The 24844-nt window shown below is 32.8% G+C and overlaps 1 protein-coding gene across 3 annotated transcripts in view; it reads left to right on the top strand.

Annotated features, from left to right (window-relative positions):
- Window positions 1-54: 54 nt before the first annotated feature.
- The window catches only part of LOC119831131 (folliculin-interacting protein 2), a 26742-nt gene continuing 1952 nt past the window's right edge, over window positions 55-24844 (top strand). The window contains exons 1-11 of one of the 3 annotated variants that reach the window (XM_038354389.1): window positions 55-288; window positions 1489-1678; window positions 8455-8567; window positions 9919-10100; window positions 12100-12204; window positions 12621-12763; window positions 14287-14405; window positions 16676-16816; window positions 18625-18774; window positions 21610-23126; window positions 24135-24261. In XM_038354389.1, coding sequence (XP_038210317.1) covers window positions 212-288; window positions 1489-1678; window positions 8455-8567; window positions 9919-10100; window positions 12100-12204; window positions 12621-12763; window positions 14287-14405; window positions 16676-16816; window positions 18625-18774; window positions 21610-23126; window positions 24135-24261 — 2864 coding nt within the window. In that variant the 5' untranslated portion in view covers window positions 55-211. Of the gene's footprint in view, window positions 289-565; window positions 794-1488; window positions 1679-8454; window positions 8568-9918; window positions 10101-12099; window positions 12205-12620; window positions 12764-14286; window positions 14406-16675; window positions 16817-18624; window positions 18775-21609; window positions 23127-24134; window positions 24262-24844 lie in introns of those variants that run through there. The other 2 variants (XM_038354390.1, XM_038354391.1) reach the window with 2 other exon arrangements.

Below are 24844 nucleotides of genomic sequence, written 5' to 3'. Positions count from 1 at the left end.
AGTTTAATAGCTCTTGTCTATGGTGAATCATATGACTTGCTGTCATCATTGTTCACGTGATCTGTCAGATTATTTTTATTTACATCGGATGTTTTTTAATGAAGTGAATTATATTGATATTAAATAATTTTCTCCATTTGTGTTGTGTTTAACATGAAAATGAGGATAAGAATCTTAATCGGGATTGCTGTGAAATGTGGTGTGTGACGTAATGGCCTTGTTAGAAAAAATCTTTCTTACAAATGGAAAACTAAGTTATGGCTTTCGAAATTCACTCCTTGTGAGCAGGTAAGTTGAAACGTACATATATCGTTTAAATTATTCGAAAGTTTTATGAATGAGTCGGCGTAAAACCAAAGTTGATCTACAACACATTATTGCGGAGAATGTTGGTGACGCACACAATATTGTCAGCTCGTCAAACATCATCGACAACGACTGGCAAGTGGCAAACAGCACGGGAGGCAATGGTAGGCCCGAAGCATGTGATAAGCGCGGTTGGTGCGGGGGGCGGCGTGGGCGACTGCCCGATGACGTCACACAGGAAGAGGGGCGGCCGCTACTCAATCAATGTTTACTTGCTATTTACACGCGAGCTAGTACACTCGCACATTCCACTCGCATCGGCTGATTGCCCATCATCCAGCCGTCATAAGTGCATTTAAAGTGTTCTTGTTGCATTTCCCGCATGTAAAGTGCATGTGGTGTGTATCCCTTTGATGCTAGTACAAAACATTTGTTGAGAACAGCAGTTAATAATTTGTAAGCGACTATGAATTAAAATGATATTGAGGTAAATTAAAAAGTTGGTGTTTCTAATATATAATCGCGCTGTTAGATAATTGATGGTAAAATGACAACAATGTTAGATCAGTTGCTGTTCTTAAATAGAAACTAGCCTTATGCAAACAGAAGCAGTGCAAACTTGTTTACATGACTGCAGCTATTATAAAAAGTGGGACAAATAATGTTGAAAGTTTATAACAAAAGTTTAATTTATAAAAAATAAACTGTGCATTTAATGTCAAACATTTGAATTAAGTAAATGAATAATGGTGTCTGAATATTTTGCATCGAAAAGTGTAAACAATAATGATTGCATATTAATATGCAAAGTGAGCACATGACTTGTATTGTGCAAGAGAAAGTTTTGGAGGTACAGTTTGAACACATCTTGGTTCCCCACTGCTGATAATGTTTTAAACTAAGTAATATTGATGCTACATGTACAACTGAACATTTCTTTCAAATACTCATGTTAATTAATGGCAATGCAAATATTATTAATTATATTTATGTTATCTCATTGCAATTATTTTCAAAATTCTGCTACGGATGAATATTTTCTTTATATGTACTGGCATATGTGTTATATAACTGGGTTTATAATAATATATGCTATATCTGAATACTGTTTTATAAAAGTAATATACAGATATTCTATATATTTTTGTCTAGAATGTGATGCAAAGAATATTGTCATAACAGATCCCGTGAAACAGAATTGGAGCAAGTGCGTTTGCTTCTATACAAAGAGTGTGATAGACGTGGAAGAAGAGTGCTTTTTGATTCGTCTACAATAGAAAAGTTGCCAGCTTACAAGAATGATGTGCCAGATTATGGAGAAACGGAGAAGTTGCCATGTATTGTGGAGGTGGTGGACGGATTCAAATACTTGGTAAGTTATTATGACCATATTTTATGATTTATGATGCCTAGTTTACAAATGTGCATGGAATATTTTAATTGAATTTGAACTTTACTTAATATACAGACCTTTCATGGAAATTATTTCATAAGTATAGTAATAAAAGTTCCACTATAGATGAACTACTATTTTTACTATAATATTTTTGAATGAATCTGTTATTGAATAAATATGACCATGAAGTCTTTACTATAAGATAATGGGAAACATTATACATTGAAAATTATACTTTTAGATTAAAATGTTATAAGTTTTGACGTAAAAACATAATAAATAATTAAATGTAATATAATTAATGAATGTTTTTACATTCTTTAGTAGGTAATTCAAGTCAGTAAAAAAGTAAACTCTTCAGAAAGCAATGGGCTATTGGATTTTTTTTTGTTGCTAATAATATTATTGATTTATTTTTTGTTAATTATAAAGTAGTTACCTAAATTATTTTTGTAATTGTTATTTTTTAAATTGCAACAAATTAATAACAAAAGACGAGAATGAAAAAATTACATTTTTTCAATGAAAAAGTTACATTTATATCAATGAAAAAATTACATTTATAAATTCATAATAAAGAGAAAGCTTTACATATAAAATAAATAAAAAAACCCTGAGTCAATACATTTCTGGCACATCACCTTTATTTAAAGTTACTTAACAATCTTAAAATAAATAGATATTCTATTTTCGGTGATAGATATGTAAGTACTATATAGATAAGTACCGAAACTACGTTATAATCAACGAATGACTACAATGCCTTTGACATATGGCTATGACGAAATCAGTAAAGTTCGATCTCTGCTTCTTGGAAAATCTGTCAAACAGTTCTTAAGATATACCTAATGCAAACATATGAACAAAATAAAACCCTCTCAGTCCACTTTATAAAGTAATTATTAATGGAATTATCATCATGTTTTCATTACTTATATGTAATTATATAGAGGCTTAGATATCTTAGACAGCTTTAGATTGTTGCATTTAATCTAAATTGTATTTGTAGAAGCCAAATATTTTCTATCTAAATATGCGAAATACTTCACAAAATTTATAACTTTTATTCAATTTTTATAACTTTTATTTAACTAATTAATCCAATTTGCATTCAAATCGTTAAACGTCTAAATAGCTTTTTTCATTTCGGAATTGACCTAACTGTAGTAATCGTTACAACAGTTTGGCTGGATAATTAACTTTATTTACTGGTTTTTTAGAAAAAAAAAAGACAAATAAGTATCTAAAATGGTGACTAACAAATACCTGTCGTTCGCGTTCAGTGTTCCTATGTTTTTTTATTCATACAAGATCGAAAGTTATAAGCCGGGTTCTTGTTTCTCGGTGCTGATTTTTATGAGTCAGTATCTTTTATCATCATCACTATATGTTACAATTAATGCGATTCAGGATTCCAATGAAGGTTCCATAGTATCGTTTAATACCTGTATCTTGTTCTTAAAACATATACCCGGGTTAACCCGGAATAAAGACGATGAAAATAAAACATATACGATACTATGAAGTATTTAAAAAATGTAATCTTATTTTGATCTCAATCTTATTAATATTAGTACGGATTTGTAAGTGCACATCTAATTTTGAAAACGATTCGGTGAATATATATTATATAATATACCGTTCAGAATCCATTCTCGTTTTCACTTCATGCCGACCTCATATAAGTGTTCTTATTATAAGGTATTAGAGAAGCCATACAATGTTATACACGTGAGAAATCTGCGCTGTTATTGTACCTCTGCAAACCTTCATAGAAGCTACGCACTAAGCATGAATCATATCTTCCGCCCTAATCATGCATTTCGTTTTTCAAATTAATGAAAAATCCTTATGACCCCACATTATTGATTAATCATGTCAGAAGTCAATCGCGATAATAACTTTTCATCAATGTAACCCTTTGGATGTAAAAATAACACAGCAATTGTAACGTCACGAGATTCAATTGACAGTGTATGCGAAGTATGTACTCGGATCTATTTTTAGATCACTTTATATATATGTTTGCCTTTTTGATTACGCCATAAGTGATCCTAAGAGAAGGAGCTCCATTCTGTATGACTGTAATTTTAGCTTTATTGTGATTAATAAACACGTTCTATTATGGTTGTGACAAATGGTAGCATGAGATCGCTTTGTGCGGCTATTTCGCCATATATGAAGGTATATACTTTATTTGGTTGATATATCAAGGAGATGCGCTAATTAAATTATGCTTTTGAAGTAGTGTGCTGTAATAGTGATTCTATTTTTATAACAATTCCAAAAATATGCTTGTTAAATAAACAATTCAAAGGTATCTGGGAGTTATAAGAATGAGTAGATATACAATGTAATAGATTTGTGTATTTTCTTTATTTGAATTGACTTTAAAATATTACTCGCAATACATAGGAAGTAGATTTCTCTTCATAGCTTAACAAGTCAACTTTTTCAATTTAAAAAATCTAACGATTGTAAAATACTCGTGATACGTTCGATTGAATAATGCCTTTACATAATTTCATAACTTCCATAGAATGATGTGCTTGTAAATAGAAATATATATAATGGGATTTCCTCCTATTGTCATTTAATTTCCAATAACTCTTGGGTTTTTTAAAACAAAAACCTAACAAATGATAACAAGTTTTCCTTGAGGAATTCAGCTGACCAAACGAGGAAATCATTTCATAAAACCTGACCATAAAATAATTAGAACGATAGGCAAATTAATGACTAAATTAATATTGTGGTCGTTAATTATTAAACGTGTATAATGAGCATACAGCTACAATGAAAACTACAATCGAGACAAACCTTTTTAGCAGATATCAATGATAATATGGTATAAAGTGCTTTATTATGTTCATTGCTATTCACATATTGAAGTTGTCGCATATAAGAAAGTAGGGATTTGTTCAAACGCCTAATAGACTACAGGCCCATGTTGAAAAAATTATGGGTCATTTGAACCACCAGGTGACCTACCTAGAAAGAATTGTACGGAATTCTTACCACCGATAGATCCATTAAAAATAATAAGAAAACGCGCAGTGCCGTAAAAAATGGTTCGCCATAAAGTCGGATTTTTTTTTTACTTTCCGACAATTACCGGGGTAAATTTAGTCATTTGATTTTGTACGGCATCTGCGTCATACTATTTCAATACTGCTTCTTATCCATTATTCCGCAACGCCGTACAAAAATCATGCGACAAGGGGAGAAAATAGACGGTTGCAATCCCCTCTTTTTCCGTAGTCCAGGGGGTGATTTGACACAACATGAAATAAATTTATTTTAAAAGTATTTTGATATATGACGTACAAAAATATGTGACCAAAATGTACTCACTCTACCTGTAGTTTCGAATTCTCACCTGCACTCAGTTGGACAGCTTACAAGTGACGGCATAGTGCTGAATCTTATTATTTTATGTTCTTATATCGTTCTAGATAGGTCACCTGGTGGTTCAAATGATCCATAATTTTTTCAACATGGGCCTGTAGTCTATAACAATGTTGTCAACTCAACGAATCTTAGACCTTTCCACATAAATCACTTCGAATTGCAGTCACGTGACGCGACTAAATCTTAGAGATTGACCCGTGACATTTACTTGATGAAGCCTTAGAATGACCTAATAGTGTTAGTGTATTCAAACTTCGACCTAATGTAACATAGCTCGCAATTAGAATCATGTGGTTTTTTGTATAACTCTTTACACACATAGAACTTGTATGGTTTTTGAACTGTGTATATTATGATACTTATGATATTGATACTAGAGAAACATATTCAAAATATATGCAGGCAACAGTAGCTAAAACCTTTTTTTCCTGCGTCTCTGACATTATAAAAACCAGCTGATTCACTTATAATTCATGAGTTTTTATGTAGCGCTATATAAACAGAGCCACTGACAAATATGTTAATCCGTTTTTAAATTAATAAACTCAGAAAATTATAAACGTCGTTTATTGGAATTGTCGATTGACATGGTCTATTTAGAAATTAAATTTTTAGCAATAAATAGCTTACCGAGTACTAAGAAAAAGTTAAATTGTATCACTATAGAATTAGAAACGTTAAGTATTTAGCGTATTGTGTTCAAAAATACATCTGTTAAATTTACTTCGGTATAATTAAAGATTAAACAAGATGAGTGGATAGTTAGCATCAGATTCTGTCCGGTGGACCGTGGAATGATCGCGAACATGTGTCATCAAATTAGACGAAATTAATTCTAAATTGCCAACAATCACGTAACTTCAATTAATACGTGTGCCCCTTGAAAATATCATTTCCTTGATTATTATGGCATTAATAGTTCTTTGTATAAAACCGCTGATCGATGTATTTTATCCCTTGTGAAATGAATTTATTATTATTTTTTTTATTAATTTCTGACATGAATAGAATAAGTTACTTATTTAATTGTTCTGAAGTAGCTACATTTTAATGTTCACCAATATATTTAACAGCTTTATATATTTTCCAAACTTACATACAATTAAACAAAAGATATACCTACTATATAAATTAATTACCTATAAACATTTAGTGTTATTTATTCCCATATTAAAAAATAAACTATCTGTTTCCGCATGATTTATGTAAATACAATACGCGTTAAGAACGCTATTTCATTATAAAAATAGCAAATATTGAGTATTTTGCTCACAATTTTGCTGAAACGTTGAGTTGGCGACTGGTGTGAATGATCTCTCGTAGGGTCAAGGTATAATATGCAGAATTTTATTTTTTTAATTTTCTCTCGCAATATACAAAGTAAACAATATACAGAGTTACGAACGAAAATAAATAACGCAATTCTTTTAGTATAGGTATATCAAGGACTTAGGTATACACATAAGTATTACCATTTTAAAGTTTACGTAAGAATTGACAGAAGAGATAAAGGCACGCTACTTGAGAGTCAAACAAATACCTCTTATCAGCAGATTGTAAAGTAAATATCCTTATTTTAATTAATTTAGGTAAGACTCAAAGGTTATCGAAAAGGTCTTTACGCATCTGTGCATTAGATATTCGTAAAATGCTACGCATTTCCTCAATTTTACGCAGTTAATTTGTAAGTAAATAGAGAAACATTCGGCCTTAAATTATTTTACATATATGAAACTAGCTGCGCCCGCGATTTCACCCGCGTAAGTCTATGGACTGTAGGATTATCGGGATAAAAAGTTGCTTATATGTTATTCCAGTTGTCCAGCTGTCTACGTAACAAATTTCATTGCAATCGGTTCAGCAGTTTTTGCGTGAAAGAGCAACAAACGCACACACATCCTTACAAACTTTCGCATTTATAATATTAGTAGGATAGGATAGTAGGATTAGTAGGATTCTCGTGTCACAATGTTAGTTACCATACTCGTCCGAAACGGTTGAACCGATTCTCATGAAAGTTTGTGTGCATATCGGGTAGGTATGAGAATCGGCCAACATCTATTTTTCGTACCCCTAAATGATAAGAGTAAGGCAGAACAGCATTTGCCGGGTCAGCTAGTAACGATATAAGTTTCATCACCGATACATAAATATGCTATGCAAACATTACAATAAATACATACGGTAATAATGCATTACGATATTTTTAACGACCTATCACAATAAAAATTGTTTACTTCACTGCGTGCAAATAATACTCCTTATAACAGGTTTTGTTACTATTAAAAATAAAATAGGCATCTGTCTATTATATATCACCATTCGCGGCGGATGCTTTTCCTTATGCGTCACCTGTTACGTTCTCAATTCGTCAAAGGTTGTCTGTTATCTACTTTGCAATATTAGCGTTCGTTTGTTTTGATGGTCGATTTCATCTCATTATCATTTATTATATTCACTAATGAATTGTTTATAATCTATCGAATATATATTTAATTATTTATGATGTATGTTAGTCTTGTTTGTTTTCTCATCAGCAATCTTTTTAAGTTAATCACAGGATGGATAATCTATTATCCGCATGGTTATGAAATTATGTATGATACAATGTAACACATCTGTAAATGACCCAATGGGTAAATGATTAAATAATATATTCTACCATAGCAGTTAGTAGTATTTTATGCAGTTATCGCCACGCAATCAATATATTATTATTAACTGGTATGAACAATTACGTTTTATGAATTCGAAACTTTATTATGATCTTGGTTGTCTAAGCTTATAATCCATTTTGTTCAGTGTGATTAGGTACAGTTCTAAAATCAAATGCACCAATGTATCATTAAATTTTTATCAATTTATCTTCCTGTCAGCATTTGAGATGTGAAAGTTTTAATTCGACTGAAACACATTCGATTCGCTGATGAAGTTAAAATAAATCAGGTATAAGATAGACCTTATCTTTAAGTATTATATATTTAAACAGACACTTATAAAGCTTTGTCGATAGTCAATATCACGTGGCTTGCGTTTGTAAACGTAACCTTTATTTTGCTATTATATCTTTCACCGAAATCTACCAAATACATATTTGGATCGATCGAGATTCGATCCAGGTTGTATATTGGTGATTATAAGCAAAATAAGCGCCATTATGGAATGATTATATGAATTTAATTTTTAAAATATTATTTTAATTCAATTGAAAAATCATGAAAATCCGATAACACTTGTTGGTTCTTTAGTTATGAGTGTAGTTATGAGTGGCTTAATTAGCACGACTTTATTTTATTTAATAAATTGATAGTATATGTTTTAAGGAAATTATTTTTGTTCAGTATAAGGGACCAGCATCAGACGCGGGCATGCTCGGTGAGATGATATTCGGAGCTGTCGCTATGAACTGTAAGAGTGTGTCATTCAAAATTCACATCATGGACGACCCAAAAAGGTAATTAACTAGAATATTCCTGTTGGTGATTATACTAATAATAAAATCATCCACATTCAGTCCTCACAACATTGGTAGGTTACAACAATAACGTTCCAAATATTGAATTTACTTATAAATATTTGACTGATTCTCAACGTGTGTAATTCGTACCATTTGTATCATGATCATAGAAATAGATTGTTTGAATACACGAATAGCAGCCGGCCGTAAGTGGCGGTAACCAGATTTATTTTGATTTAGGTAATAATCGCCGGTTGAGGCAATTTATTGTATGATCGTTTTCACAACGAAGTAAAACGGTTTTTAAATGATTAAGTGGAGCAGTGATTTATCGAATCATGCTATCGTCAGGATACTATTATTATTCTTCCCGTGTCTCCCCGTGACCACGCTCGCTGTAGTGTTCGAAACGTCGGCTTAATATATAATGAATAAATCACGTTTAAAATCCGTTAAAAGTTTTTAATAAAAATTTCTAAATTATTATTCTTATTTTAAAGAAGTGTTTCAGGATAGAAATGTAGTTCCCAGATAGGTAGTTAATGAGTGTTATTTTATGAGTTATACGTAAAGATCCAATTCGAACATTTTATCATTATTTATAGATTCATTGAATATCGCTGTAAATTTTTATATTGTATAACCATCGAAAATCGTGTTATTGAATGAATTCCGAACAAAAAGCTCTTTACAATATCGAAATTCGTTTCCAAGTTATTTTGTCTATGTGTGTATGAAACACTGGTGTATGTAGTGTTTTAGAAGATACGTTTTCTTCTAAAATAATACGTTTATGTAATGTGTAATATAATATTATCGTTGCACCAGTGCATAATGTTCCCTCCATAACGAGTGTCCTTCTTAATGTGTGCTTATCAAATTGCTAAGATACGGTTACATTGTGACCTTAATATGCCTTTGTACTATTATGATATTTGAACGATTTATTTAATACATATTAGATTATTGTCGTTGACTTTGTCTACCGATTCATTCTAACGTCCTAGAGTTGGAATCAAAATTTATCTTAAATACGAGTATATTTTGTTTACATTACTTTTCAGAACATTTTTTAGTATTTAATATGACGTTTGTTTGCCTCTATTTTGATGAATCTTAAGTGTATTTATAGCACATATTCTCTCAATCTTTGTTCTATTTGCATGGTTTTTGAAGAACAAACTATCTTAAAGAACTGTATCAATTATTAACAGTTTTAACTGTTAATCTACCTGTCGCGTTTAAATTGAACTATTAAATCAATTTAAAAGTACAATATATAATGTTATTAATACTTTCAATATTAGCTAGGTATATGAACTGTACACACAATTTTCCATTCATCTAGGTTGATGTGTACAAAGATGTTCTTCGTGCCAACGTCCCGTCGCATAAGTCGTGCGGATCGCAAGACGGACATCAACGCGAATGTAACAAGCGAACTGAGGAGTCGCTCGTCACCTCTAAATGTTCCGTTGGCGAGGGAGGAGGGCGTGTCGCTGAGCTTTTCAATCGATAGAGGAGATTCCGGTGCGTCATTATGTTTGTAGTTTTTTTTGTTTACAGGATTTAGCCTTTTATTTTACGCGACACTTGATGTAGGGTGATCAACGCCTACTATAAGCAATTGCCACATTAGTCTAGAGAAGAATACTAGCTTACTACTTAAGTGGCTCGACGGAACACAGCGGGGTTTGCGTCGGTAGGACTTCGATATAAAACACGGCTCTTTCCTCGGAAGCCGTTGGTATCTATAAGATTTCCCCAATCAAAAAAAAAGGGTGAATTGTGATTGCTTTGTCAACCTTTAAGAAAAGTATAAATTTTTGATGGGCCTATATCGAAGACCGATAGAAATACCGATGTCTATAATTTAACCAGTAGTTATTATAAATAATAATAAAATTTTTATTTGACAACAAAAACACATGAACATGAAATTTGACTTAACTTACAATACAACAAAGTAGATACATTTAAGTGCGATATTTTGAACAATATCCCCCAGACTAGGCGATGACCTGTGTTATAGGAAACATTCATCCGTACATTGTAAATTATTTTTAATACGCAGGAAAATCCATTCATTTAGAAATGTTAGTTATGATATTGTTACTGGTATAACATTTGAATTTTATCTATCGACTCATATCATTATACAAATGTAATGCCTTTTCTAAACCTATGAAACATACCTCCCACAAGTTATTCAGGTAATTGTATCATTATATACATCTAAAATCTAATTTTACTTGTGTGACCACAATAAATTGCTGTTGGCAGTCGATTCGAAGCAATTCAATTAGGCATGGGAAGTTGCGTTTATTGTGTGTTTATTATTTGTGCCGTGAAATTAAATAGCGCTGTAGCCTTGAGTTGTTCTGTAGTTAATGGTTGAATTAGAAAAAAAAACTAAAACGATGTTTCGTTTTAAAGACTGTAAACTCATATTTATCTGTGCCTCTGTCATGGAAACAAGAGATGGGTCGTTTGAATGAGCAGAAAATAATAACTACATTGCATAAAGAAGTCGGTTCAAAATAATATATTTAACGCATTATCATAACGTTTTGTATGAGAGCTTGTCGTTCGGAAACCAATTTCCACCGCCTATTTATCCTTATATTCCTTAGAGTTTAAATGTAATAAAACGCAGTGTTTGATTTCAAATCATCTATGTAATATTTCATCCACTAGCAGTATAGCTGTGGCAGCGTCTCATCTATTAGTGTGGATACTTTCAGTGCAATATATTGCATTGACGCTATTACTTTTTCTATACATTGCGACAAACATGTCCGTCATATATAGTTGTAATCTTATTGGATAAACCCGTTTCTTTGTTGGAATGAGACTTTATATACATTCTTATTATAATATTTTTATCCTTTATTAAAAAAACGCTTAATACGATGCAGCATAACATTTAAATAAATAGAAAAAGTTATACATTATACAAGGTATCCTATATCAATAAGTTTTGGTGTTTATTTTTTAGATTCTTGACAATATTCGTATCTGCACGAGACAATGAGATATTATTATTTAAACATATCAAGCAATCTTATGCAACAGTCACCTTATTTGTTTTTCTGTTCATGTTATAAATGCAGTTCACTTGATTAAAAATGATGTAATTATTGATTATTTATAGCTATGGACGGAAGCTAATTTGATTAGGTATTGTATATGTTTTTTTCTTGTGAAAGGGTAAACAGTATCGTAACGTAACGCGTTACGGCGCCAGTCTGTCTGGCTTCCCTCTCAATGATACGACTAGATTTGTTGTGGGTTACTACTGTCGAGCGTTCCAGAATGTTTTTTATAAGTTATTGGACTGAACGTAACTTTAATACGTATAGATATGTCGGGAGATTTAAGTCTGGATATTAAAATATTGTATAAGTACTTTTAATGCGTACCGGGCGGTATTAAAATTGAAACTTCATGACACCCTAAAATATTTTTTCCATAAAATAATTATCTTGTTATGCTATGGTTCGTCTTGGTAAAGGAGAATTATTTTCAGGTTTCTATGGCGACTATTCGTACAGTACCATTGGATCCAATGTCGATTTCTTTTCGATGCTGGACACCTGGGATGGAAACATGCAATCTGAATATTCGTTTACATGTAAGTATGTAGAAAAAAGTTTAATTTGAAAAAAAATTATACATAGCATCTCTCCGTCTCCTCTAATTTCATTTTCAACGTACCATATTATTAAGAAACATGCCCTCAGTTAATGATGTCCTACTAAACTCCTGCGTTGAACAGTTTAAAAGCTACCTTAGTATTGGCCAGGTTTTACAATTAGTTCTTTATATAAACAGTTGAGTTGTAATTTCCCAAAAGTTAAAATTTTATGTTTGAACAATAAATTTCCCCAATATTTACTCGAGTATTAGTACGACTATAACACAGGGTGTTACTAAAAGCTTAGTATATGAATAGACATGACGTAATTTCCCGAAAAGAAACAATTTTCCGTATTAGCTACTAGAGTATCGATACTTTACTATATAAATAGGCGTGTGATTACCCACTAGCGTCGCCCGGCCGCAAGCTCAGCTCGTCGAGCGTCGGCAGTTGGCAGCGCAGAACCTTCCAGAGCATGGCAACTCGATTCGATCTCACCTCCACGTCATTGCGAGTTCCCACAGTTACGACGGTCTCTAGTAACGATTCGCAGGTATGTTCTGGAATGTTCTTATGTGTCTCAATATTGGAAGTAGATGGTAAAAGAAGTTGCTTTTAGAAATTATGAGTTTAAGTTGATGGTGTACGAAATTTTTGGGAAATAAGTTTTTCCTTTTTCATATTAAATGATTGTTTTAATGCGGTTTATTTAAGTGTTATAATAATTTAATTGAAAGTTGTTCTACAAAAAAAAAATAATAACTTGCTACCTAACTCGCTTGTCCTTGATTTTTGGCATAATATATTCAACTTATCATTATTACACGTAATAAATATAAAATGTAAATAATGCCTATATAATGTGCTCAAGTGTGAATTTATGACGCTTAAGCGTGTTATTGTTTATAGAGGCTCTAAGATTACTATCACTCGTGACTCGTCACATGAATGACCGCTATCGTTAAGTCATGTGAACCTGTTATCGGTGTATGTGATTAGTTATTAGGTGCAGCGTTGATGAGATAATTCTATTGTTTACTCGGCGGAGACTTGACGGTCGAAATGTTTACTGGTGTGTTTGATTGATCGTGGGGATAATGGAGCTTGCTCTGTTGTATGCTGTGTTATCACACCCGTTTTAAATGCTTTTAAGCTCTTTAAATCGCTTTGACGATGTGACGACTTTGATGATAGTATAACGTTTCATTTATATAGAATGTTGTAACAAAATGATAAACACAATATGCTTTAGATTTTTAGTGATAGAAAATTCTAGAATTTTTGAATTAGGGCAATTTTTTGTTTTCAGTTTTTAGGTAGTGGTATATCAATAATTATACTCAAGAACTTTAAAGGTTGCCTTAATAACGAATTTTTATATTAGAATCCTTAACATCATAAAGATTTCCTCTTTCCGTACAGTATCAGGAACTTGGATTGTTATATACATATGTAACACTACCAAGTTTATTTGTGGCTCTGGTGAACAGCATCGTAACCTAGATTAACATATCTAACATTAGTTTCAATTACACGACAGCTAATGGTCGCAGATCTAGCAATTGATCCTTGCTCTGTTTGATGAATGCTATTGAAAATAATGGACGAGGATTAAGGAGTAATAGTGCCGCCGATCTTTATGTCAGCATTATTGAGACTTAATATTTTATGTTGGACTAGTAAAGTTGTTTTACGATCTGATATATTTTGATTATAAGAAAATATTTGCTTATTATACAAAGATACTACCATACCCGGCCACGCGTTGCTGTGGCTGCGTAATAATTTAAAAAAAATATTAAGATTTTTAAATTATTGGGATAATTAACAATTTCAATACGAAATAATAACTATCCCATATCTTAAGTTGGACCAAATTTATATATATTTAAAAGTGTAATATTGGTATCGTTTACTTTTTGGTAATTTATGTTAGTTCTTTTTAATAATACCAAATATCATTTTACAATCTATAAAATCTATTTTCAATGTACAAATGTTATGTGAGTAAAACTTCTCCTTTATTTAAAACTAAAAGCATACACTATTATAGGTAATAATAATTTTGTTTCATAGATGTATAGCAATAGTGTGACAAGTGGGACGAGTGATAGTCTCGCGAGTTCGTCGGCGGTGTCTCGAAGGACCAAATTGGGCTTGGCGCTGTTGATCACCGTGGCGGAGAGTGCTGATATGTAAGTACATATATATTACATTTCAGATTTGAATCTCTATATATATATATATATATATATATACTAGCTGCAACCGGCAAACGCTGTTCTGGGATGCTTAGCACAAAAAATTTCATCAAAATCGGTCAAGCCGTTTCGGAGCAGTATGGTAACGAAAACTGTGACACGAGGATTTTATTGGATAAGATCTTGTTGAATTGAAAAGTGCATTTGAATATATATAATATATTTACACCATTAGATGCAATATATATAACTTTTAGCTGGCGTTTCAATTCATTCGTTGATGTACAATCATACATAACCTTTGTAACCTTTACGGGCACTAATCCCTATGATTATTATAAATGCGAATACCTCTGTCTGTTCGTCTGTCTGTCTTTCTCTTCTTCACGCCTATATTACTCAACCGATTTGGATGAAATTGGCTGTAGTGGTAGTCTTTTCTCTTCACTACGCGGGCGAAGCCGCTTGTAAGTAAATAATGCCACCTTAGGTCGTTCATATTACATTAAATTTTGTTTGAATTTCGTAGTGATTTGTTTACTAAATTTTCGGTATTATATCGACAAAATTTATAATGCAAGATAAATATAAAGTGCCAAAATACAATAAGTATATTGAAGTCATGTGACACGATAGAAAATTATCACGTCGTTTATCTAAGCAAACGGATAAAGCCGTTTATCTATATATGCTTAATTCTTTTAGAAATGATATGTTTAAATTATATTCTGGAATAAATAAGAATCATTATTTACTACTAGCGGTCGAATTTCCACAATAACCATAAAAAAATGTATCCTTTGTTTTTGTTTCTGTCAAATGCATGGCAGTGTGTTACGCATTTTTTTTTTGGTAATGTAATGATTTTTTATGCATTACTTTTATTTTTAACTATCAGTCTGCCCGGCTTCGCCCGTGGTACGTATATAGCTTCTATAGCTACTATATATAGCCTTCCTCAATAAATGGGCTATCTAACACTGAAAGAATTTTTCAAATCGGACCAGTAGTTCCTGAGATTAGTGTGTTCAAACAAACACAAAAAACAAACCCTTCAGCTTTATAACAATAGTATATATTTATATGCATTCTTTACACGTTCTTTATGTTCCATTCCAATTTTCATAATATGGGAAAGGAGAGTCTTATCTGACTGAATTCTATATAATAAACAAGAATTCTTAATAAGTACTACAGTATGTTTCCAAAGATTTTGAGTGGAAGGTTTTGAAATATATAATTTTGGTTTATACAACTAAAACCTGTTAAAGTTTAATAATTGATCAAATATCCTTTGATAGTATTGAGGTAGGTTAAATTTTGGCAGACGTCCCGGGATATACGTATTTTTGTTCATATTTATTGTTATGTATATTTATGGCACAAAAACAATTTGATATTAATAATTTGTCAAGGAAAAAATAAATGAGTGTACTTGATTTTGGAGGGGTTCTTTGATTATCACACGGTACATATACAACCTTTAGCACTCAAGGATCACGCATATAACCAATGGTGAAAGAATTTTGATAATCGGTCCAGTAATTCCTGAGATTAGCTCGATCAAACAGACACACAAAACAAACGCTCCTGCTGCATACATTATGAGTATATTACTCGTATTAAATTGGTTATCAAAACTCTAGACACCTCTGGTAGACCGTGGAGTTTGACTTGTATAAAATGACTCCGAGTATATTAAGCTTATATTCTTGTCCTGTAACCAAGGTTAGACATGTTCGAGTTAATCAATGGATTTCGTAGTAAATCATGTGACTATGAATCATATAGTGTACAAATAATATTATCGACATATAGTGCAAATTAATACGTTTCATGATATTTGCATTCGTGTTCGGGTGATTTTTGAAATGCTTATAGCCTAAACTCAAAATTGCAGATGATAGGTAGTATTATTATTATTTATTTTACTTTTTATTAAATCGCGATAAGACCGCCATTTGTACGTTTTGTGTCTTTTTTTCTCATGTGCGTTTGTAATGTATATATCGTAATAATATAAAGCTGAAGCTGTTTGTATGTTTATTTGTTTGGATGCGCTAATCTCAGGAACTATACCAATTTCAAAAATCTTTTCACAGTTGAGTGTTGAGTTGATACGTAAGATCGATGCATATACTATCCCCGACTTCTATATATGTACCAGGGACGAAGCCGGTGCAGACCTATAGTACTATAGAAACTGCACTTCAACTAAGCAGACGAGTTATTGCGTTAATAACATAGAAATATCCTCTAAATAGGGACGTAATACGCCGTTGTGTGCAACATTCCAACCAACTGCAGTCGCTCGTGTGTCGCTTGCGACTGGCCACGTTGCGGGCGGGCGCTGAACGCAAGTTCGTGTCTACCCTCCACGCGGCCACCGAAGACGCGGCTAGGTGGTGAGTTGTAGACGTAATACTCAAACTCAACTAACACTAACACTCTATTTTAACACGATTTTATTAGCTTCACTTGTACGTTCGTATGTTTCTTACCGACTCCTTAAGATTATGACTCACTTTAAATGGACAGATTTAACTGAAACTTTGTTCATTTACCAAGGATCGGTGACAATACAATAATTTCATGAATTCATCATGTACTATCTTTATTTGGTATATTTTGTTTTGTATGGTTTTATAACAATAAATGAATTCACTCGTGGCGAAATGTAGGTCATGACCGAAAGCGTGAAATGATGAACTTTTTACATTTTACCAAGTTTCGCTTATCACACACTCGATGTTTTAAATTATTTTAAAGTATTGCTATTGCTAAAATTTCTACATTATTTTTAAGCGTTTAACTAAAGCCATCGTTTTTGTGTCATTTGTTTATTATATTGTTATTTTTATATAATTGTTCGTTACTATTTAAATCTATTATAAAAGTTAATTAAAATTTCAAAGGTAATAACAGCTAATATTTCAACACAATTACGAATTTCTAAATTTATGGTCAATGCATTTTGTTTCCCAGACTATAAATAACTTTTCTCATTCTATTTGTTTATAAGTGCATTTTGAAAGCATATTGGTTACCTTGATATTTATGAAATTCTGCCTACGCTATTAACATCACGTTGTGGATTTAAAACGACTTTGTTAATTTGAGATGGATGTTTTTACAAATCACGTCTAAACTTGTCTATTTTTGTGATGGCTTATTTTTAGGTTAGGTTAGGTTTTTAATCAATACTCTTAGATATTTGTTAGGAGAGGAATATGCATACAACTCGGAGTATAAGTTCACACTGCGTTTATTGGCGCTAGCCGCGCGATCCTATATTTACATTCTTAAAGGGCTGTGCTGCAATTGTATTTATTTGGATCAATTCATTTCCGAATGCTCTTTACACATTGCCTATACTTTCCAAATATATTGTAGTTAGCTGTATCCACGTCTTGATGCGTGTTTCCTGTCATACGACAATATTATGCAGCAAATGTGGCAAGCTGCCGAAATGACGTTAAATGACGAAGTATATAATGCATACACGCGCTTCTTACTGTCGTATTGAGGGATAGATCAATGCGGTTTTAAACCTCAACCCATGTACTTGAAGAACTCGAAGAAATTTCTCCTCAAGAAATATGTAAGATTTGATTATTATTATTTCTGTAAGTGACGCAATCGTTCTGGACATTTCTTACGATGTCTTGACGGGATGGCAATAAAAAGTTGACACGTGGAGTTAAAAATAGATGCGCGCGTTTCGATATTACAATTCGTGAAGGGCGTGTTTTTAAATACAATATCGTCCATAATTATATTGGAAATCATAATTGACCACTAGACGTGAATTTGAACTATGTACTTTATCGTAAGTTAATTTGCAAAAAGATGATAACAGGCTAATTATTTAGGAAATAATTTACCTAAAGCTGTTACGAAAAAATCTGATATTTTATGGACACGATCGTGATAATATCAACAATTTTATTGAAACAAAATGCATTTTTGTTTCTAATCAGCAGCAATCCCTTAAATCGGTGATAGACATAATATACGTGTAAAAATATGTCCTATAATTAGATCATTGGATCATATACCTTTGAGAAAATAAAAATTTAGTGAAACGTGGTTGATAGTAAGGGAAAGTTTCATAGTATCTCGATATGATGAGTGAGTAGACGCTGAAACCTTCCATACAATATAACCATAACGATTAACAGTAGGATATGAAATTGGCATATTAACATTTCAGGTTATCAGACCTTATGTTTGGCACGCGACTGCAACCGGTATGGCTGAACCTGGTCACCAGCGAGGAAAGGCAGAGGAACAAGATAGCTGAAACATTACTATCCGATTTGTGCTCAGTCATCGGTGTGGGGGACACCAAGAGTACTAACTTGTGAGTATTAATCCAATTAAATAATATTATAAATGCGAAAGTTTGTGAGGATGGATGTATGTATGTATGGATGTTTGTTTGTTACTCTTTCACGCAAAAACTTCTGAATCAATTGCAATGAAATTTGCTACGTAGATAACTGGACAACTGGACACTTCTTATCCCGATATTCCTACGGAATACAGACATACGCAGGTGAAACCCCGGGGTGCAGCTAGTCCTAAATACATTAATGAAAATTTATTGTATTGGACACAATTTGACAACTTTATAGCTATATGCGAACAATGTACAGAATTCGACCTTATCGTTGACAGCAATCTCTACTGGGTAACCCAAATGACAAGGAAAATTTTGTGACTGCATAAATACTAGAAACGATGGATACTAATTAAATCCATATAGGCTTTTTAGTGATAACTATAATATTATATAAGTGAGCCTAACGGTCATATTACATAAATCGTTTATATACATTTCTGCTTCTCAACGGTTATTATACATCGGTGTTTATTTCTCTAAAAGAGCTAAGAATGGAGGGAGAATAAGAGAGTTAATAAGGAATTGTATTCGGGCGTATTGTTGATAGCGAACCGGTTCGATTCACGCCTGTCTACTTTTTATCGGACACATTGGTTATCTGTTTATCAAATAACGGAAAGTGATCGATTAAGGATAATAACAATCGTCGGATTCGACTCGGCGACCGTTGTCTTATCTGACGAAGAAGATAGATGAGATCAGCCCGAAAATGCTGATTGTACCTGAAATGCCTGTTAACATTTGATAGGTGTATAACATAATATCTATTTTAAACTGATAAAAATGTCAAATTATGCTTAAATTTAGTTGCATATTGCCAAAATTTGCAATATAATTATGAAATATCAAACAAATTATTATATTCGATTCTATATTTGAATATACTCACTGGTAATTTTAACCCACTCAATTCAGACCTAGAACATAAAAAAAGTAAAGAACTACGTGTGTTTAAGCGTTCAGTCATATTATAATCTCATCGGTATCTAAATTTCCTTATCATCATATACAGACGTAAGTTGTTTTGGTATGTTTAATAATTTATCATTTTAAGGTTAAAAAATATCAACATCGAATTATTTTCAAAAATAATTTTAAAATAAGAATCTGCAAAAGACTCCTTTACCCATCTATTGTCTCGCTTAACTTTTTATAACCAAAGGAACTGATTGTTTGACAAAAAAAAAAACGATTCTATTTGAGTTTTAACATCACACGACTGCTGTTTATCTGAGCCATCAGAACGTCCCTTACAATTGACGTCTTTGTTTCATCCGTGTTTTGATATTAAGCCAAATGTTAATTCTATTGACCCGGCGAGACGTACTAATACTGGTTTCGAAAAGAAATTCCTGATTTCACGTTGTACCACGTCAACACGCTTTTTTGCTTTTCAATATTATGTGTATGTTATCAGAAATTTCTTAGAATTTTTTTTTTGAGATTTGACAGAAACATTTGATTTGTGAGAAGAGAAAGCAACTTTACGTAATTAAAAATCATATTGTTGCCAGATGTTTGCATGAAATTCTGAAAATGTAAAAAGTAACGTGCGCAGGTGATAAAAATATTTTAAACACTATATTTAAATCGGCCGTATATTCTGTCGTTTTAATGACGTAACTGCTTTATTAGAATCCAACCGAATCACATGATTGTTAAGGTGTACACATAAAGACGATTTCGATCGATATAATTTTTGTATTACATGCTTAGTTGTTCTAAGATAAAAGGTACGTTAAAGGAATGCCTATATAGGTGAATTGTCGTAATAAGTATTTAGATAAACTATAGTAGATTCTTGGATGTGCAAATTATCACACATGTGTTAATTTCATCTAATAGTTCTCACACAGTTGTGTTTAGCACACTTATTGAATAAATACATGGCTATAATTTGATTAGTATAAAACATAAGGATATTTTTGACAGATCCCTGCTTGTTGCAAGAAGATTTACTCTTGCATAATTGATTATTATTATATAAATGTGCCTCTGTGTTCCTTTTGATGCTTGTTTTTTTTTTTAATTATATTAGTTTTAACTTTTTTATTGGCTTATCAATGCATCCATAGTGTGACGATGCATGTGAAGAAGTAGGTATTGTAAGAAATGACGTGCAAAATGAGACACAGTCATAATAAAAGCATTCAATACAATTAGTAGTCAAACTTCACCATGGTTACACAATCATTTAATATCAAGTAATTAATCCGGTAGTGAGACGTTAATAGATAGTGGATGCTTTCTTGGACACTGTCCAAAGTGCTTTCACGATTAATGATCGCTAAGCGAAATAAGAAATGCGTGTCTTTGGCCCGTAACTTTTGTCCGATAATTACATTCGCGTACGTGTGAATGGAAGCCATGTCGAGAGCACGGTATATTTAGCCGCGGCTAGTATTTTTGCCGCTCATATTTACGTCCTTTGTTTACGCGGCACTCACGTGATGCGAATTACTTTCAAGATTGACGCTTACAAATCGTAAGAATCCGTTGTGTAACTTATGTGGGTGGTGTTCGTGTGATGAAATTCGATTCTATAATTGTACAGTTATAGAGTGATATAAATTGATGCTTAAATAATTGGCAAATGCGTACTAAACTTCCTGTTTTCAAGATGTTTGTGCCAAGCTATCATTTACGTATCGTATGTCGTATTAATAACAAAGTATCAATGAGTATGACGATTACACGAGTGTTTTATTGAATGGTTTACGTAACGTCATGTATACACATTACTAGGACATATCTATATACTATGTAGACCAATAGAAATGTTTTTATTTACAGTTTCATCAGCACCCTCCTGACTCACGTGCTCACTTACCACCTGGGCTGGGTGACGACTGTTAGTCCCTACGATATAGTCGACGCAACAGAGCTACCACTAAAGCGAGATTCGCAAAGAACCTACAATGCACTGTGGGCGCAGTTGGGTGACCTCTGCGGCAGTATCGGCTTCCCGCCGCGGACTGCCAGGACTATCGTCGCGGGATCCACCAATAGGCAATTCATCAACAGACTTTTAAGTGTTCTAACATATTTCATGCGATGTGGCGATGTGAAGAGAAGCGATTTTGTGTATGAAGGCTTTGATCAGAGTCAAAGCAAAGTGACGTGTGTTAAAAAAATTGAAAAATCTTTTATGGAAAGCTTAGAAGTATGTTCAGTGGAAAACGTTAGTGGTAGTGATAGTACGTTGTGTTACAAAGACAATTTAACGATTACATCCAATGATCCAGTAGCGAGTGATAACCAGAAAAGTTTGTTGAGCGCGATTGAAGTTGGCCTTAAAAAATCCACAACAGTCACTAATTTAAGTCAAAAGCTCTCTAAACCAGAATATGCCTTAGATTCTAGTTCTTGTTTGAGTAATGCGTCAAAGGGTAATCAAATGCGGAGGAATCCTTCAATAATGATTTCGTTCAAGGACTCCTCAGATTCAAGCGAGAAATCATCCGTGTCCGACCAGAGTGATGTGGAAAACAAAGTTTTGTTCGTGCTCGGTGATAATGAGAAACTAGTCGGTTTGAAGAATAAATCTGGCGGCAAAAGCGTGAAAAAGTCATCGAAAGTACAGAACGAGCCGGTCCACGTGGAACCGCAGAAATTGGGAGCGGAGGAAAAGAAAGAGGACTGCAGTGAACATTGTGATCGTAACCAGCCCAACGGCAACAGCAGCACAAAGTGCTGCAACCAAACGCTTCAACATTCCAAACCTATCAAACATTCCGGTTTTAAGTTCGAGTTCGATAAGTACCCACAGATAGTGACCAATTATATGAAGAGCAAAAACTTAGAGATTCTAGATAGGCACTACATCGGGAAACCGGGGAACTTGAAGTTGGACAATTTCCAGTTCGATCCGACCGTCGTGCCGCAAATACAGGAGGAGACGTGTGAGACTTGCTACAAATGCCAAATGATGGAATCTTTGCTGCAAACGCCTACGAACGCTTCTGAAATGGAATATATGAATGATATGCCAAGACAATTGGAACCGCAATACGCGAAGGAAACGATCGTACACGAGCCGGAAAAACATAGAGAGCTATCGCCCAAAACATTTGTGAGGAAGAGGAAAGAAAACACAGTGATCATTAACGCTAAGAAAAACGACATTAGGCGGAAAGAGAAGGATGTATTAGATTCAGTTAGTGAAAGAGAGACGGTAGACGTAAAAGAAGTGATAGAATTTCCCCTGACGGGGATAAGTTTTAAGACTGCATTGCAAGTTCGTTCCGGTTTCGATGTGTCGCTACTGGGCGGGGTCACCGACCATTATGTACCTGATTTAATTTTACAAGGTAAGAATTAACTGTATAGAATGTTCTATAGTTATATAATTTATGGGGCTTATTAGGATATTTATTAAAATATGGCACAATTTTGACCCTAAGTGTCAATATCTAATGTAGGATCAAGTTCTCAGCTGTAACAAATGAAATATGGAAAACTCAATGTAAATAACATAAATGTAAAAAAAAAAATGAAGTAGTTCAACGAACTTCTATTCTAATAGAATTAGTTGAACTAAGAGCATTAGTAAGTATATACAAACAAGTTAACAAAGATAATAAGGTGTGTTTTAGACATTTGTATCACATTGTCACTTCTGGCATGATAAGTTCGGTTAGGTAGAAAAGTAAAAATACAAGTAGTTTTAGTTATCTTGCAAAATTGAGCAGATTAATTTTTAACAAAAAATCGCTGAACGTAAGAGATATTATATGACTTTAATTTTCCTTTTGTCGTTCTTTCTTTTGTCGTTTTTGTTGGACACATTTTCATGAAAGGCCCAAATATTTATAATATTAATTTTTTTCAATTTTCATGATAGGTGAAAAGATATTTAATCATTGAATAATGTTTATTTTTATCTCGTATAATCTTCAATCAACAATATCAACTAGATTACCGCTCACGTACATAATCAAAAGTAAATTCTGTCCGCGTGGTTCACGCGCGGTTCATCCACATTTATCAATATAAAATAACAATAGTTTTCTAGCTAACGGAGAGATATGTTTTAAAACAGTTTTAAGTTCTTATTAAACAAAGTCACAAATCGAACTGTATATCGTACAAATGAGCTTCGATTCGAAAAAAAACTTGTTACATTTTTAAGTGTGATTTTTATATATTTTAGAATCTCTCATACATTATGATAAAGAGATACTATAAAAACAAGAATGCAAAACACCCATTCACCATATATAGCATTGTTTTGTCCATAGGCTCGCCTTAAACTTTACGTAATATTAATAAAATGCTCTGAATAATCTATGAAATGTTATATACTTTACGATTTTCAGGGACCCTAGCAAGTCCAAAAGTGTGGGAAGCAGATTTGAAGAGAGATTTAGATTTGACTTTGTACCTGAATAAAACTTTAGATTCGCCGATGCAGGCAGTCGCTATTATTGGAGACACGAATACATGGTAAGTTTAAGTGTTCCTTTGTATATACTTCAGATATCTAATTAGTTTAAAAGGTTCACTTTATAATCAGGTCAAAAAATTCTATAAACATTACATCATTAGAAAATAATGGAATAAAATTCTATGTCTTTATGTGTCTAGACTAGATATAAGGACGCTGTCACTACTTGATTATTAAAATATATTTTTTTTAATATCGTGACGATTCGTGTGAATTTTTATATTTAATTAAATAGCCATACTAATTTTCTTTCCCTATTTCACTCAAGTTTTGTTTTCTTTACGAACAGTAGCCTGTGTCTTTTCCTAAGTCTTGGCTATATATGTTCCAAAAATGATGTTCAGCTTATGAATATTTAAAATGAAATTCCGTATCGTCAAACACTCGTTGCCTGTTGTGCGGTTATAATCGTCGACTCAACAGAGATGCGTAATTTTGCTCGTATTACGAGCACTAAAAGTGCGACAGAGAGCGCAATAGGACGCAACCCGTTTCCACTTATTACTGTCCCACGGGCGGCGAGTGATCGACTATATGTCATTTTTGGTTGGATAAATGGATGTGGCGCGTTGTCGTAGGGAA

Source organism: Zerene cesonia, chromosome 13, assembly GCF_012273895.1.
Source record: "Zerene cesonia ecotype Mississippi chromosome 13, Zerene_cesonia_1.1, whole genome shotgun sequence".
NCBI classification, from domain to species: Eukaryota; Metazoa; Arthropoda; class Insecta; order Lepidoptera; family Pieridae; genus Zerene; species Zerene cesonia.
This window is presented reverse-complemented; position numbering and strand designations above follow the sequence as displayed.